Below are 17,885 nucleotides of genomic sequence, written 5' to 3'. Positions count from 1 at the left end.
TGAAGAAGAAGCCGGAATCGTAGGGGAAGTGGTCGGGAAACTTCAAATGGCCATAACAGGTTAATTTCTCAATCAAATTCAAAGATTCAAAAGCCAAAATAAAAGCTCAAGAGGTGAGAAATAGAAATGTACCTAAGTGGGACTTGAGTCATGGCCAGAACTGGCCGAAAAATGTTTATGCGTCCAACATGCAAGAATATCTTAAAAACTACCCTAAAACACCACCTAAAGGGTTCTAGTTACTTACCTACATCGGGGATGGCGAGAACTCGCCATGGGTTCATCGGGAAAGGTTATGAACAGTGATCTCTGCCACTGCCAAAGTCCTTCGGCCTAGGCTTGGGGTTGAGACAGTGAGATCCAGATGGTGGCGATGGTGGTTCGTTGGCTTGACCCATAGTGGAAGATGTTGTGATCGCCGATGCTGGGAAGGGTGGGTGGTAGTGTGCTCGGAGAAAGAGAGGGAGAAAGAGTTTTAAAGAGAGAGGGAATCGGGGAGGGGAACACGTGGCAGAAGGAGAAGTGGGGTGTAGGCCCCACGTGACAAAATATTAAAATAATACCAATATCTTACCCCTAATATCTAGAGTAGTGAAATGACTATTTTGCCCCTCGACTTCAAAGTTTCGTAAAACATTCATCTTAACTCCAAATCTGATTCCGTTTGCGCCCACGTGCTTATAGCAATGAGTGCTATAAGGATACACCAAGGAAGTGAATCTTACATGACAAGATAAAGAGATCAACAAAAGTCAACGTTTTTGTCTCGAAGGGCATTTTTGTAAATTCACATATTAAAATTATAAAAATCATAATAATTGGGGACAAGTCGTTACATGTCGAGAGATCTCTAGGTTTCTAGGTTGAGCTTAGATCTCTGAGCTCCAATTTCGAAAAAGGGAAGTCCAAAGAGAGGCAAGAAGAGTGAGTTGGGTTTTGGGTTGACCTTAAACCTCTGATTTCGAACAAGGGGATGAGAGAAAGAGGTGAGAAGAGTGAGCTAGGTTTTGTACCATATTTTATGTTTTGGCCGGAAAGTTTCATTTTTTCCGGCGACTAAAGCTTCAGCAGGCATAGTAAGGTAGTGTGTTTAGTTCCAAGTTCCGTCATCAATGATTTATGGAATAAATAAGTTGTTTGTAAGATGAATTAATACTTAGAAGTTAAACTAGGGTTTGTGTTTCATGTTGGGTCGTATAGGTTGTGGAATAAATTTCAAGTTTTGATGTGCTAGAAAACTGGGATGAAACATTTCTGGTTCAAGTTTCAATTGCAGAAATTTGTGAAATTTTTTCCATAATGTGCATGTGGTGTGCATAGCCACATCTTAATATGAGACGTGGGAATGTTCACTAGTTATGATGCACGGATGTTGTGCCCCAGAATTTAGCGAGACTATGATCACAACCTAGTTGGCCTCAACAGAAAACAAAATAAAAAAAATGCTGAAAGGACGTTAAGGGTCATGCGTGTCCATAAAATAACGATAACGAGTATCTTGTTTTCCATGTGCATGGTTAAGTGGCGGTTGATTTACATAACAAGATTTTTTAAACTGTCGCTATAACCTTATATACGTAACAATTATGTTTTAATTGTATCCACTATACCAATACGTTGCCGTTAAAGTTTCTTCCGCTTTGTGCATATCATGTGCATGTACTGTACATATAATGTGCATGTGGTGTGCATATAATGTATATGGTGCGTGTTTACATCTTTGATACTCTTCGCATTGACGCAGTTTACTACTTTTTCCTTTAATTTAGAGGCAAGCCCTGCAAATACAAAAAAAACGAACAAGTTCATGAAACAATTTTCTTTGATTCAGTTGGGTTCTTTCCTGCCCATTCAAACTGCAATTTTGAAATTCTTGAAATATTTTAACCCAATCAAATTTGATACCAAATTCAAATTAATGAATCTTTGATTCTTCATATAAAGTTTAGGGTCATTTATCTGATTGCGTCATTTTTCTGGTTTCGAAAAGAGAGCTGTGAGCTATGGGTTTTTGGGTTGAGCTCAGATTTGTGAGCATAAAATGTGCATGTCATGTGCATGTACATACAATGTATGAGTGAGCTTAATATGAAGAGAGCAAATGAGTATGCAAAACAATTTCATCCATATCCTTCTCCTTCCTTCTTTCCACTTCGATTTCTCTCTTTTCCCTCAAATTTATCTATTCTCGAAAAGGCAACTAACCTTTAATATGTTTTTTCATTTAATTGCAGCAAAAGCCAACCCTATTTTACTGCTTGTAAATTTGGATCGGGAGAGGGAGTAAAGGGAGGGAGAAGACATAAGAAATGAAAACCCACATATAAATAAGAGAAATGATAAAATATAAAAAAAATCAAAATTGAAGGATTTGGGTCTCCTTCAAGAAACACCAAACCAATTACTTCAACTCCAAAAATCCATCAATCAAAAAGCAAAATTAAGCAAACTCAGTTCACAAAACCTACAAATGAAAAGGTAAAAGTCGAAGAAGATGGGTTAGAAAGAGCTCTTGTGCATATTCAAAATAGAGAGAGAGAGAGAGAGAGCTTGGATGAAGAAGATGGGTGGGTTAGAGAGAGAGCTCTTGGATGAAGAAGATGGGTGGGTTGGGATTCTTCGAATTGGATTTGAGCGAGAAAGATTTTCTCTCTCCCCTCTTTGTTTCTCTCTCTACAAAATGGGAAATGAAGACTGGAATTTTTGGATAACCCATTTATATGAGAAGACAATTTGGTCATTTGAAGGTGTAGGAAAAATTCTATTTTTGTCCTATTGTTGTGCATGGAGTGCGCATGCCATGCGCATATTTGAAATATCCTATTTATGTCCCAAGATTAAGAAATTGTCCCATTTTGGGGCATTTCCTTAAAATAAAGCTCCTCACTTGACCGGATTTTGCCCACCCAACGACTAGGAAAGCCAAGGTAGCGAAAAGATGTGATTGGCAACAATGGTGTACACAAGCGCAAGGAAGGGAGAGGTAAAATCTCTTCTCTACCCAAAATCAACAGCCATTTTTGGCTCTCTTCCTCCATTTCAAACTAATTTGATTCAAATTTCTTCGTCCCAACTTTCTTCCTCAATCCCTTTGGTGCCACCAACATGAAAACCTACCCACCAACAAACCACACCAACTTTTATACCTCGTTTGCCGAAACAAAAATTCATAGATCCGCCACTGAATGAAATTAGACAAACAAAAGGCTTGAATCTAATTAAAACTACCCAGTCAATTAAATGTTGTCACATTAATCCATACAAATAGCAAGCCTAATAGCGTAAATTTGTAATTATGCATAGAAGTAAAGTAATTGTCTGCATGGAAACCCTGAGTTCGACCTATGTTCTACAGGGTACACCCTACGGGCTATAGGTAGGTAATAAATAACAAATGATTTAGGATAATCTAATCTTAACTTATGAGTCCAATGGGCCCAACTACAAATATCAAAGTCCATTGACAAAGCCCACAACAGTCCTCAACAAAATTCGTACCCATTTCTCCTCCATTCCACAAGCCGAAACGGCAGAGCCATTTCCGAAACACAAACCAAAACCCTCCCCCCAACGTCCCATACTCTTGTCTCCGACCCTGCGAAACCCGAGCGACCCCTCACTCCGCCACCATGTTCCGCCGAGCCACCACCCTCTTGACCAGATCCACGATTCCCCTCAGGGCCCGGCCCTTCTCCACCGACGTCGCTGAGACTGCCCCAGCGGATTCGACTTTCACTGACGCCTGGAAGAAAGTGGTCCCGCACATAGAACCCCCCAAGACCCCATTGACCTTCATGAAGCCTCGGCCTGCTACCCCGTCGTCGATCCCCACTAAGCTCACTGTCAACTTTGTGCTCCCTTATGCGTCCGAGCTTTCGGCTAAAGAGGTCAGTTTCGGAGAGATTTGTTGTGGGTTTTCTCAAATATTTGATCTGGTGTTTAATTTGACATTTCTGTGATATGGGTTTGGTATAATTAATGTTGGTTTTACTGGGTTCGGTGTTAATTGTGGTTTTGAGATTGAATTTGTTATCTCTTGTTTGATGTGAACAAATTTGGGTATTCTGTTGTTTTTAGTAGGTCTAGGTGGGTTTGGAGCTAATTCAATATTAATGTCGATTCTTCATAGTACTTACAAAAGATGCCGCCATATTAATATTTTTGTGCTGTTTCTTGTATGAGACTTCTGTGTGTTGAGTTTCTTTGCGAAAGTCTTTTAGTATTTTGTTTTGATGTCAAACTTACACCTAAATCGTGCTGATTATGCTTGTTACATAAAATGTCTTCGCTAGATTGATTTTAAGCATCTATCTGTTTCGGATTTTGAGTGGATGCATTATAGCATTTTCCAATCCTCGTTATCCATGTTTTCACTTTGATCTCTTTTGGTTACTTTTCTGTTGACGGTGTTGGAAGAAAAGAAAATGGAACTTTGAATCCGTAGTGTTCAACTTTCTTGACCAATGAAAGATTTAGACCTGCACTTATTGCTTGGTTTCCATATTTTTTCAAACATTTCTAGTGCTCATATCCCACTTCCTTATTGTATATCACACTTACTTTTGCAATATGCTCCATGTTTTCATTCGTTATTGTTGTAAGATGAACTTCATCTCAATTTAGTTTATATAAGGATGCTTTAAGTGTAGTACATTTTTCTTTCTTACAAGTCATAAGCTGTACTGTGTAAAATAATTCAAATTCACGTGTGAACAGATGTGGACATTTTAAGGTCCCTTCTAAACAATTTGCGGACTTTTCAATCCGAGGAGAAACCAATACTGCTTGTAATGAAAGCTAAAGTTCTGGAAAATGTGTTTTGTTAATGCATTTGATCTAAAGTGCTGGAAACTCTGTTTTGTTAATGCATTTGAAGTTCCCTTTTAAAAAATTTGTGGACTTGAGTACATGGTTGCATACCCAAAAAAATGTCAAGGTCCTGTTGATTTTAAATTGTTAGTTTTCTACCTGTGTGTTTTGTGTAATGCATTTGCTCCTGTGCATAATCTAGGTTACTTCTATTTGAAAACTGAAAGTTACGTTCCATATTACATGAATGGTGTCATAATTTCCTTTTTACTGCTATGTGAATCTTTTCATATGGCAAAGGTAAGTACATCATGGCATATTATACATGTCCAATTTTTTTGTTTTATTTATCCCATTTGGAACTAAAGATGGCTTTGTCCCAGTAAAACCAAATGAATCTCTCTCTTTCTTCACAAATTAAGAAAAAGTTTTTGGTGATGCATTTTGAGAACAACATGCTCTCCCTCCTCAGTTTCATAGGGGTCTTGCATTTATAGCGTTGGACTTGGATAATCATTGAACACCTTCTTTACTATCCTTTTCACTGCCATTTCTCACATTGATAGACGGAACTGAAACTGAACTGAAACTTTCAGCATAACTTGCTTCTGATAGAGTAAATAAATGGAACTAAACACAATGATTAGTTGCATAATTGCAAGACTATTTTTAATGTTATCTGAGATTAGTTTCTTGAAGTTGAGTTCCATCTTCTGCAGAGAAAATAAAAAAATGTTATGACTCAAAGTCTCTTGCCAAAGTGGAAATTGATAGAGTTAACAGAATTCGACAATGTTAAATTCAATTTTTTCTTTTGTAAGTGAGGTCACCATGTCTGTTGCCAAACTCTATGACTGTTGAGAACAAACTTTTTAGCAGCAACATTATCTGTTGATTGTGTGAACCAGTAATCCAAAGAAGCGATGCCAAGAGTTTTGTTTTGCATTAAAATTGTTTGTATTTGGTTCGATATCCATGGATTTTGTACTATATTCATTAGTTTCTACAATTCATATCTTAACAGGTTGACATGGTAATAATACCAGCGAGCACTGGGCATATGGGTGTTCTTCCTGGACATGTAGCAACAATTGCAGAGTTGAAACCTGGGGTCATGTCGGTACATGAAGGAACTGATGTCACAAAGTATTTTGTCAGCAGTGGTTTTGCATTCATCCACGCCAACTCTATTGCAGACATAATTGCTGTAGAGGCAGTCCCACTTGACCGTGTCGATGCAAGTCTTGTCCAGAAGGGGCTTGCAGAGTTCAACCAGAAGCTGAACTCAGCGTCGACTGACTTGGAGAAAGCTGAAGCCCAGATTGGAGTCGATGTGCATAGTGCCCTCAACTCTGCGCTTACCGGCTAGTTTTACTGGTACTTGTGTGATGTTGATCGATTCGGTTTTTGTACCCTCTGTCGTATCTTTAAGGTGATGCAATTCGACACTGATTGGTCTCTTGGAGCCAATATTTTCTCCGAAATGTCATTTTGTTTCTCTTGGACTTGTGTGTTGAATGTGGAATTGGTGAACAAATAATACCGGAATTTGATGTTCTTGTTTCATCCAAGAAAACAAAGGGAAGCCAATACTTTCTGTTATACAATTCAGCATGTAGAATATAGTTGTTATAAAATCCAAGGGATCCATCCACTTTTCGGGGAGTATGAGACGCAGCAATATCAAGAATTTTTTTAGTAGAGCATCTTTCACAATCCTTGGAGATAGATAGAAACGCCAGCTCCGTATCATAAGTGGGGATGGCCAAAATACTCATGGTTTGGATGACTGCGGTTACCTGTCTATTTAAATGGACGGTTATGGTTATTACCCGCGGTTATAACGAGTATTCAACAGTTATGGGTATTACCCGCGATTATAACAGGTATCCATTTATCCATTTAATTTAATATATGTTAAAAAAAAAAAAAACCATTAATCCATTGACAATCCGATCGAATCGAGCATAAAAGTCAGAACAAAAAGGAAATAATTTGATTGCCAATCGGATTAGTAAGGACTACCGATGGATTAGCATCTAAAGTTCCTCGAACAATGTCCTGTTATATTGAATTAAAATTGCAAAAGCCATATCCTGTTACATCGAATTCAAGTCAAAAACAAATTCATCAACAACAGCAAGAGAATCAAGTACCAAGTTTTTGCTTAGTATAAACTATAATCACAAAACACCTGCATAATCTAATTAATCTAAAAAAATTATGACAAAATTTTCTTTTGTCATTTTCAAGTTGTTAAAAAAAAAAAAAAAAAACATGTAGACGGTAAAAAAGGGGTAAATGGGTAAAAAAAAGATAAACGGGTTCAAAAATGGGTAAACGGAAAAATGGTTATGGTTAAATGGGTACACGGCAATGGGTATGCTTAATCGTTTTTAAACTGTTATGGGTATGGGTATAACCATTTATGCAATTACCCAACAAGTAAACGGTTATGCGGGTATGAACATAAACAGTTATGGGTAAATAACCGCGGTTACCCGTCTACCATAACTGTTGCCCATCCATACCTCAGACTTTGGCAGCTTCAAGCTAACAAAGGCAACATATCCTTGATGCACGGGTCGTACAGATATGCCTTGCGCTATCTATTAAGTACATCCCATTCATCGCTTCCAAGTGACCCAGTAGTTGTGTCCCTTCATAGAAATCCCCACAAAAGCACCAAGATGCGTGTTGTGAGGAACTTAACTCGCAAATTTTTAAGTGTTGTGGTCGGCGTTGGATTTCATATGTATAAGAAGTTAGTCTTGAATCTGCTGCTATAAGGACGTGATGGGGTAAAACCACCAAAATGATGGTGGTTCCATGTTGTTTTGCCTATTGCTTCTGCCACTCCTTATGTCCAGCAAGGCCAGCCGGCTTCAGTTACCATTGGCATCATTTTGTTCAGTTTCCTCGTGTCCAGCAAAGTCCTCGGGCCTTCCTTTGGGTACACCATTAGTTTCTTTGCATTGTTCTAGGAAAGTAGCAATAGCAACACACACTCGTTCCTCATATTCCTTGCAATTAGGGTGGGCAAAATGCCCATGGGTTTGGGTACTTGTGATTACCCATCCATTTAAAGTTCACGATTACGGTTATGGGTAACCATTTAGATGAACAAGCGGTTATGGGTATAATCATTTATCCGTGAAAATTAAATGGGCGGTTATGAGCACTAACCACGGTTATAGCAGGTATTCATCAGTTATGGGTATTACCCGCGGTTATAACGGGTATCCATTGGTTATGGGTAGTATCTACGATTATAACAAGGAATCCATTTACCCATTTAATTAATATACGTAAAATTAAAAAAAAAAAATAATCCATTGACAATTAGATCGAATCGAGCAGAAAAGTCGGAACAAAAAGGAAATAATTTGATTGCCAATCGGATTAGTAAGGATTACCGATGGATTAGCAACTAAATTCTCAATGTTTGATTGCCTTGGCTTTTTAACTAATTGTTTGTTGACACGAACAAAGTCAGAAAAACCTTTGAAATTTATCAAAATTGAACCTTGGACATGTAATATTTCTAAATAGAATATCTTTAGAAGGTCTTTTGGCTCATGGTAGCCTTCTTCAATCCCTTACAAAACTTTTCGGTATCAGTTTAACTATTATTTGTTTCTAGTGATGCACGTGGCATTACCAAATGACACATGTCTTGGATAAGAATCTACAACGCACTAGAAAACCCTTATTGACGATTTTTACTTCGACAACTTGTTCTTTTGTTTTTAACTAAATATTAACTATTATAGAGGATAGTTTGAAACTATTACAATAATTTATGGAATGGCGGGGGTTTGAACCCGAAAGGCATATGTAGAAGCCCAACATTCTAGCCACTAGGATATTGGACGACCTTTGACGACATCTAAAGTTCCTCGAATAATGTCCTGTTATATTGAATTAAAATTGCAAAAGCCATATCCTGCTACATTGAATTCAAGTCAAAAACAAATTCATCAACAACAGCAAGAGAATCAAGTACCAAGTTTTTGCTTAGTATAAACTACAATCACAAAACACGTGCATAATCCAATTAATTTAAAAAAATTATGACAAATTTTTCTTTTGTAGTTGTTAAAACAACAAAAAAAAAAACATGTAGATGGTAAAAAAAAGATAAACGGGTTCAAAAACGGATACACGGAAAAATGGTTATGGTTGAATGGGTAAACGGTTAGGGTTAAATAGGTACACGGCAATGGGTATGGTTAACCGTTTATAAACGGTTATGAGTATAGATATAACCGTTTTTGCAATTACCCAACGGGTAAATGGTTATGCAGGTATGAACATAAAACGTTATGGGTAAATAACCGCGGTTACCTGCCTGCCATAATCGTTGCCCAACCATGCCTCAGACTTTGGTAGCTTCAAGCTAACAAGGGCACCATATCCTTGATACACGGGTTATACAGATATGCCTTGCGCTATCTATTATGCACATCCCATTCATCATTTCCAAATGACCTAGTGACTGTGTCCCTTCATAGAATTCCCCACAAAAGCAGCTAGATGCAGGTGGTGAGGAACTTAACTCGCAAATTTTTAAGTGTTGTGCTCAGCGTTGGATTTCATATGTATAAGAAGTCAGTCTTGAATATGCTACTATAAGGACATGATGAGGTAAAACCACCAAAATGATGGTGGTTCCATATTGTTTCACCTGTTGCTTTTGCCACTCCTTATGTCCAGCAAGGCCAGCCGGCTTCAGTTACGATTGGCATCCTTTTTTTCAGTTTCCTCGTGTCCAGCAAAGTCCTCGGCCTTCCTTTGGGTACACCATTAGTTTCTTTGCACTGCTCTAGGAAAGTAGCAATAGCAACACGCACTCGGTCCTCGTATTCCTTGCAATTAGGAGTGGGCAAAATACTCATGGGTTTGGGTACCCGCGATTACCTATCCATTTAAAGTATACGGTTACAATTATGGGTAACCGTTTAGATGAACAAACGGTTATAGGTATAATCACTTATCCGTGAAATTTAAATGGGCAGTTATGGGTATTACCTGCGGTTATAACGGGTATCCATCGGTTATGGATATTACCTACAGTTATAATTGGTATCCATCGATTATAGGTATTATCCACGGTTATAACGGGAATCCATTTACCCTTTTAATTTAACATATGTAAAATTTAAAAAAAAAAAAATCCATTGACAATTCGATCGAATCGAGCAGAAATGTCAGAACAAAAAGGAAATAATTTGATTGCTAATCGGATTAGTAAGGATTACCGATGGATTAGCAACTAAATTCTCAATGTTTGATTGCCTTGGCTTTTTAATTAATTGTTTGTTGACAATAACAAAGTCAGAAAAACCTCTGAAATTTTTCAAAATTGAACCTTGGACATGTAATATTTCCAAATAAAGTCTCCTTAGATGATCTTTTGGTTCATGGTAGCCTTCTTCGGTCCATACAAAACTTTTTGGTATCAGTTTAGCTATTATTTGTTTCTAATGATGCACATGGCATTACCAAATGACACATGTCGTGGATGAGAATCTACAACGCAAAAGAAAACCCTTATTGATGATCTTTTACTTCGACAACTTCTTTTGTTTTTAACTAAAGATTAACTAATATAGAGGATAGTTTGAAACTATTACAATAATTTATGGAAGGGCATGGTTTTGAACCCAAAGGGCATATGTAGAAGCCCAGCATTTTAGCCACTAGGATATTGGACGACCTTTGACAACATCTAAAGTTCCTCGAACAATGTCCTGTTATATTGAATTAAAATTGCAAAAGCCATATCTTGTTACATCGAATTCAAGTCGAAAACAAATTCATTGACAACAGCAAGAGAATCAAGTGCCAAGTTTTTGCTTAGTATAAACTACAATCACAAAACACCTGCATAATCCGATTAATTTAAAAAAATTATGACAAATTTTTCTTTTGTAATTTTCAAGTTGTTAAAAAAAAAAAAACATGTAGACGGTTAAAAAGGGGTAAATGGGTAAAAAAAGGATAAACGTGTTCAAAAACGGATAAATGGAAAAATGTTTATGGTTAAATGGACGGCAATGGGTATGGTTAAGTGTTTATAAATGGTTATGGGTATGGGTATAATCATTTATGCAATTACCCAACGGGTAAACGGTTTGCAGGTAAATAACCGCGGTTACTCGCCTGCCATAATCATTGCCCATCCATAACTCAGACTTTGGCAACTTCAAGCTATCAAAGGCACCATATCCTTGACGCACGGGTCGTACAAATATGCCTTGTGCTATCTATTAAGTACATCCCATTCATCGCTTCCAAATGACCCAGTAGTTGTGTCCATTCAATGACATCCCCACAAAAGCAACTAGATGCTGGTGGTGAGGAACTTAACTTGCAAATTTTTAAGTGTTGTGGTCGGCGTCGGATTTCATATGTATAAGAAGTCAGTCTTGAATTTGCAACTATAAGGACGTGATGGGGTAACTACCAAAATGATGGTGGTTCCATGTTGTTTCGCCTGTTGCTTTTGCCACTCCTTATGTCCAGCAATGCCAACCGGCTTTAGTTACCATTGGCATCCTTTTGTTTAGTTTCCTCGTGTCCAGCAAAGTCCTCTGCCCTTCCTTTGGGTACACCATTAGTTTCTTTGCACTGCTCTAGGAAAGTAGCGATAGCAACATGCACTCAGTCCTCGTATTCCTTGCAATTAAAGGTGGGCAAAATACCCATGGGTTTGGGTACCCGCGGTTACCCGTCCATTTAAAGTTCATGGTTACAGTTATGGGTAATCGTTTAGACGAGCAAACGGTTATGGGTATAATCATTTATCTGTGAAATTTAAATGGGCGGTTATGGGTATTTCCCGTGGTTATAACGGGTATCCATCGGTTATGAGTATTACCTGCGGTTATAACGAGTATCCATCGGTTATGGATATTTATAGAGGGTATCCATCGGTTGTGGATATTACCCGCGGTTATAACGGGTAACCATTTACCCATTTAATTTAATATATGAAAAAATTAAAAAAAAAAATTAATCCATTGACAATTCGATCGAATCTAGCAGAAAAGTCGGAACAAAAAGGAAATAATTTGATTGACGATCGGATTAGTAAGGATTACCGATGGATTAGCAACTAAATTATCAATGTTTGATTGCCTTGGCTTTTTAACTAATTGTTTGTTGACACGAACAAAGTCAGAAAAACCTCTGAAATTTTTCAAAATTGAACCTTGGACATGTAATATTTCCAAGTAGAATCTCCTTAGAATATAATTTGGCTTATGGTAGCCTTCTTCGGACCCTTACAAAACTTTTGGGTACCAGTTTAGCTATTATTTGTTTCTAGTGATTTACGTGGCATTACCAAATGACACATGTCTTGGATAAGAATCTACAACACACTAGAAAACCCTTATTGACAATCTTTTACTTCGATAACTTCTTCTTTTGTTTTTAACTAAACATTAACTATTATAGAGGATAGTTTGAAACTATTAGAATAATTTATGGAAGGGCGGGGTTTTGAACCCGAAAGGGATATGTAGAAGCTCAACATTCTAGCCACTAGATCTTTGACAACGTCTAAAGTTGCTCGAAAAATGTCCTGTTATAATGAATTAAAATTATAAAAGCTATATCCTGATACATCGAATCCAAATAAAAAACAAATTCATCGACAATAGCAAGAGAATCAAGTACCAAGGTTTTGCTTAATATAAACTATAATCACAAAACACCTGCATAATCCGATTAATTTAAAAAAAACTATGACAAATTTTTCATTTGTAATTTTCAAGTTGTTAAAAAAAAAAAAAAAACATGTAGACGATAAAAAAGGGGTAAATGGGTAAAAAAAGGATAAACAGGTTCAAAATGGATAAACGGAAAAACGGTTATAGTTAAATGGGTACACGACAATGGGTATGGTTAGCCGTTTATAAACGGTTATCGGTATGGGTATAACCGTTTATGTAATTACCCAATGGGTAAACGGTTATGCGAGTATGAACATAAACAATTGTGGGTAAATAACCTCGGTTACCTGCCTGTCATAACCGATGCCCATCCATACCTCAGATTTTGGCAGCTTCAAGCTAACAAAGGCACAATATCCTTGATGCATAAGTCGTACAGATATGCCTTGCGTTATCTATTAAGTACATCCCATTCATCGCCAGTAGTTGTGTCCCTTCATAGACATCCCCACAAAAGCAAATAGATGCTGGTGGTGAGGAACGTAACTCGCAAATTTTTAAGTGTTGTGGTCAGTGTTAGATTTCATATGTATAAGAAGTCAGTCTTGAATCTGCTGCTATAAGGACATGATGGGGTAAAACCACCAAAATGATGGTGGTTCCATGTTGTTTCGCCTGTTGCTTTTGCCACTCCTTATGTCCAGCAAGGCCAGCCAGCTTCAGTTACCATTGACATTCTTTTGTTTAGTTTCCTCATGTCCAACAAAGTCCTCGTCCCTTCCTTTAGGTACACCATCAGATTCTTTGCGCTGCTCTAGGAAAGTAGCAATAGCAACACGTACTCGGTCGTCGTATTCCTTGCAATTAGGGATGGGCAAAATACTCACGGGTTTGGGTAGCTGCGATTACCCGTCCATTTAAAGTTCACGGTTACTATTATGGGTAACCGTTTAGACAAACAAACGGTTATGTGTATAATCATTTATCTATGAAATTTAAATGTGCGGTTATGGGTATTACCTACGGTTGTAACGAATATCCATCGGTTATGGATATTTATAATGGGTATCCATCGTTATGGATATTTATAACGAGTATCCATCGGTTATGGATATTACCCACGGGTATCCATTGTTATGGATATTTATAACGGGTATCCATCGGTAGTAGGTATTATCTGCGGTTATAACGGGTATTCATTTACCCATTGAATTTAATATATGTAAAATTAAAAAAAAAAAAATTAATCCATTAACAATTTGATCGAATCGAGCAGAAAAGTCAGAGCAAAAAGGAAATAATTTGATTGACGATCGGATTAGTAAGGATTACCGATGGATTAGCAACTAATTCTCAATGTTTGATTGCCTTGGCTTTTTAGATAATTGTTTGTTGACACGAACAAAGTCAGAAAAATCTTTGAAATTTTTCAAAATTGAACCTTGCACATGTAATATTTCCAAATAGAATCTCCTAGAAGATCTTTTGGCTCATAGTAGCCTTCTTCGATCCCTTATAAAATTTTTCGGTATCAGTTTAGCTATTATTTGTTTCTAGTGATGCACATGGCATTACCAAATGATACATGTCTTGGATAAGAATCTACAACGCACTAGAAAACCCTTATTGACAATCTTTTACTTCGACAACTTCTTCTTTTGTTTTTAACTAAACATTAACTATTATAGAGGATAGTTGAAACTATTATAGTAATTTATGGAAGGGCGGAATTTTGAACCTGGAAGGCATATGTAGAAGCCCAACATTCTAGCCACTAGGATATTGGACAACCTTTGACGACATCTAAAGTTCCTCGAACAATGTCCTGTTATATTGAATTAAAATTGCAAAAGTCATATCCTGTTACATCGAATTCAAGTCAAAAACAAATTCATCAACAACAGCAAGAGAATCAAGTACCAAGTTTTTGCTTAGTATAAACTATAATCACAAAATACGTGCATAATCCGATTAATTTTTAAAAAAATATGTCAAATTTTTCTTTTGTAATTTTCAAGTTGTTAAAAAAAAAAAAATTGTAGATGGTCAAAAAGGGGTAAATGGGCAAAAAAAGGATAAACGGAAAAATGGTTATGGTTAAATGGGTAAACGGTTATGGTTACATGGATGCACAGCAATAGGTATGGTTAACCGTCTATAAACGGTTATGGGTATGAGTATAACCGTTTATGTAATTACCCAACGGGTAAATGGTTATGTGGGTATGAATATAAACGGTTATGGGTAAATAACCACTGTTACCCTGCCGGCCTTAACCATTGCCCATCCATACCTCAGACTTTGACAGCTTCAAGATAACAAAGGCACCATATCCTTGATGCACAGGTCGTACAAATATTGTCTTGTGTTATCTATTAAGTACATCCCATTCGTCTCTTCCAAATGAGCCAATAATTGTGTCCCTTCATAGGCATCCCCACAAAAACAACTAGATGCTGGTGGGGATGAACTTAACTCACAAATTTTAAGTGTTGTAGTTGGCGTTGGATTTCATATGTATAAGAAGTCAGTCTTGAATTTGCTGCTATAAGGACCTAATAGGAGTAAAACCACCAAAACAATGGTAGTCCATATTGTTTCGCCTGTTGCATCTGCCACTCCTTATGTCTAGCAAGGCCAGCCGGCTTTAGTTACCCTTGGCTTCCTTTTGTTCAGTTTCCTTGTGTCCGGTGAAAGTCCTCGGCCCTTCCTTTGGGTACATCATTAGTTTCTTTGCACTGCTCAAGGAAAGTAGTGATAGCAACACGCACTCGGTCCTCGTATTCCTTGCAATTACGGATGGGCAAAATACACATGGGTTGGGTAGCCGCGGTTACCCATCTATTTAAAGTTCACGGTTACAGTTTATGGGTAACCGTCTAGATGAACAAACGATTATGAGTATAATTGTTTATTTGTGAAATTTAAATGGGCGGTTATGGGTATTACCCGCAATTATAACGGATATCCATCGGTTATGGGTATTACCCGCAGTTATAACGGGTATCCATTTACCTATTTAATTTAATATATGTAAAATTTAAAAAAAAAAATTAATACATTGACAATCCGATCAAATTGAGCAGAAAAGTCAGAACAAATAGGAAATAATTTAATTGACGTTCGGATTAGTAAGGATTACCGATGGATTAGCGACTAAATTCTCAATGTTTGATTGCCTTGGCTTATTAACTAATTGTTTGTTGACACAGGACAAAGTCATAAAAACCTCTGAATTTTTTCAAAATTGGACCTTGGACATGTAATATTTCCGAATAGAATCTCCTTAGACGATCTTTTGACTCATGGTAGCCTTCTTTGATCCTTTACAAAACATTTTGGTATCAGTTTAGCTATTATTTGTTTCTAGTGATTCAAGTGGCATTGCCAAATGATACATGTCTTGGATAAGAATCTACAACGCACTAGAAAACCCTTATTGACGATCTTTTACTTTGACAACTTCTTCTTTTGTTTTTAACTAAACATAAACTATTATATAAGATAGTTTGAAACTATTACAATAATTTATGGAAGGGCGGAGTTTTGAACCCGGAAGGCATATGTAGAAGCCCAACATTCTAGCCAGTAGTATATTGGACGACCTTTAACAACATCTAAAGTTCCTCAAACAGTGTTCTGTTATATTGAATTAAAGTTGCAAAAGTCATATCCTGTCACTTCGAATTCAGGTCAAAAATAGATTCGTCAACAACAACAAGAGAATCAAGTTTCAAGTTTGTGTTTAGTATAAACTATAATCACAAAACACTTGCATAATCTGATTAATTTTAAAAATTTATAACAAATTTTTCTTTTGTAATTTTCAAGTTGTTAAAAAAAAAAAAAACATGTAGATGCTGAAAAAAGGGGTAAAAAAAAGGATAAACAAGTTCAGAAACGGGTAAAGGGTTATGGTTAAATGGGTACATGGTAATGGGTATGGTTAACCATTTATAAACGGTTCTGAGTATGGGTATAACCATTTATGCAATTACCCAACAGGTAAATGGTTATGCGGGTATGAACATAAACGGTTATGGGTAAATAACTGTGGTTACCCGCCCGCCATAACTGTTGTCCATCCGTAATCACAAGTATTTCAGAAATTATTCCAATCTCCTGGACTCAATTGCAAAGTGGTATTCAATCCTAACTTCCTTTTTTTCCTCTTTTGTCCTCTCAAAGTGTCTAGTTTGTCAAAGGATTTGTAGGCAATTATGTGAATTTTGTAAAGGGTGAAAAAGTTAACTTCCTCTTTTAAAACTTTCCCAAAATACCAAGTAATTGTAATTTCACTACAGGAGGATTATTTTTACTCTAGTAAAACTACTTGTCTACTTGTGCTAAAAATCTCTCAAGTTTTGTTATGTATGTTGAATTTGTTATGTTTTATTTTGTATTTGAATCGTTGCAACGACATGAAAGTTTTGTTGCGGGACGACAAATTTCAGATAATATTTTGGTGGTTCATGAGTTGCTACATTCCATGAAGCATGGAAATGATGAAGGTATTAATTTTATGGTGATAAAATTGGATATGGCGAAAGCCTATGACCGAGTTGAATTGCCTTTTCTGAACGTTATGTTGCACAAATTGGGATTTGACGATATATTATGCCAACGGATGATGGAGTGTGTGCAAACCGTTTCATATAATGTGGTTATTAATGGTGAGGCCATATGATATATCACACCATATAAAGGACTTTGTCAAGGGGACCCTTTATCGCCTTTTCCGTTCTTGCGCTGAAGGTTTTTCAGCCCTAATTCAGAATGATGAGAGGGTTGGACGCATTCGGGGGATGATGGTTAACCATTTTGCCGAGCCCCTTTCCCATGTCTTCTTTGTGGATGACTCGGTTCTCTTTTACCAGGCTATGGAAACAGAGGCTACACATGTTAATTGTTTACTCCAACAATATGCCAAGGGTTTGGGCAATTTATTAATCTGGAGAAGAGTTTAGCCTATTTTAGCTCTAGTTGTTCGCATGTTTTGAAAGTCAGGTTAGCAGAGGTTTTGGGGATTAAATATCAGGAGAGTTTTGGAAAATACTTGGGTCTCCAAGCGGATTTTGGGGGTTCAAAAAAGAAAGTGGTCAAAGATGTACAGAATAGGCTAGATGAGAGAATTAATGGATGGGCGAAACAATTTTTGTCGGTTGATGGGAACGAGGTCCTACTTAAAAGTGTGGTTGCTGCTTTACCTAATTATACAATGTCTTGTTTCCAGCTACCCATTCAATTGGAAAAGGAAATTGAACAAGTGATTACACGATTTTGGTGGAAGGACCAGAAAACAAAGAAGGGAGTTCATTGGATGGCTTGGAGTAAAGTTGTGAAAGGGAAAGCAATTGGAGGGCTTGGTTTCAAGGAAATTATTTCCTTTAACTT

At 37.0% G+C, this 17,885-nt stretch overlaps 1 protein-coding gene across 1 annotated transcript; it reads left to right on the top strand.

The window, feature by feature from the left end:
• Nucleotides 1-3,559: 3,559 nt before the first annotated feature.
• LOC103964885 (ATP synthase subunit delta', mitochondrial-like) lies at nucleotides 3,560-6,375 on the top strand. The gene is made up of 2 exons (XM_048591869.1): nucleotides 3,560-3,887; nucleotides 5,834-6,375. Exons 1-2 carry the CDS (start codon nucleotides 3,630-3,632, stop codon nucleotides 6,176-6,178), a joined length of 603 nt encoding a protein of 200 aa, XP_048447826.1. The 5' UTR covers nucleotides 3,560-3,629; the 3' UTR covers nucleotides 6,179-6,375.
• The last annotated feature ends 11,510 nt before the right edge of the window (nucleotides 6,376-17,885 follow it).

The sequence above is a fragment of a genome, unplaced genomic scaffold, assembly GCF_019419815.1.
Source record: "Pyrus x bretschneideri cultivar Hongxiangsu unplaced genomic scaffold, Pyrus_bretschneideri_v1 Contig35, whole genome shotgun sequence".
NCBI classification, from domain to species: domain Eukaryota; kingdom Viridiplantae; phylum Streptophyta; class Magnoliopsida; order Rosales; family Rosaceae; genus Pyrus; species Pyrus x bretschneideri.
The sequence above is the reverse complement of the archived record's forward strand: the minus strand, read 5'-3'. Positions and strand labels throughout refer to the sequence as shown.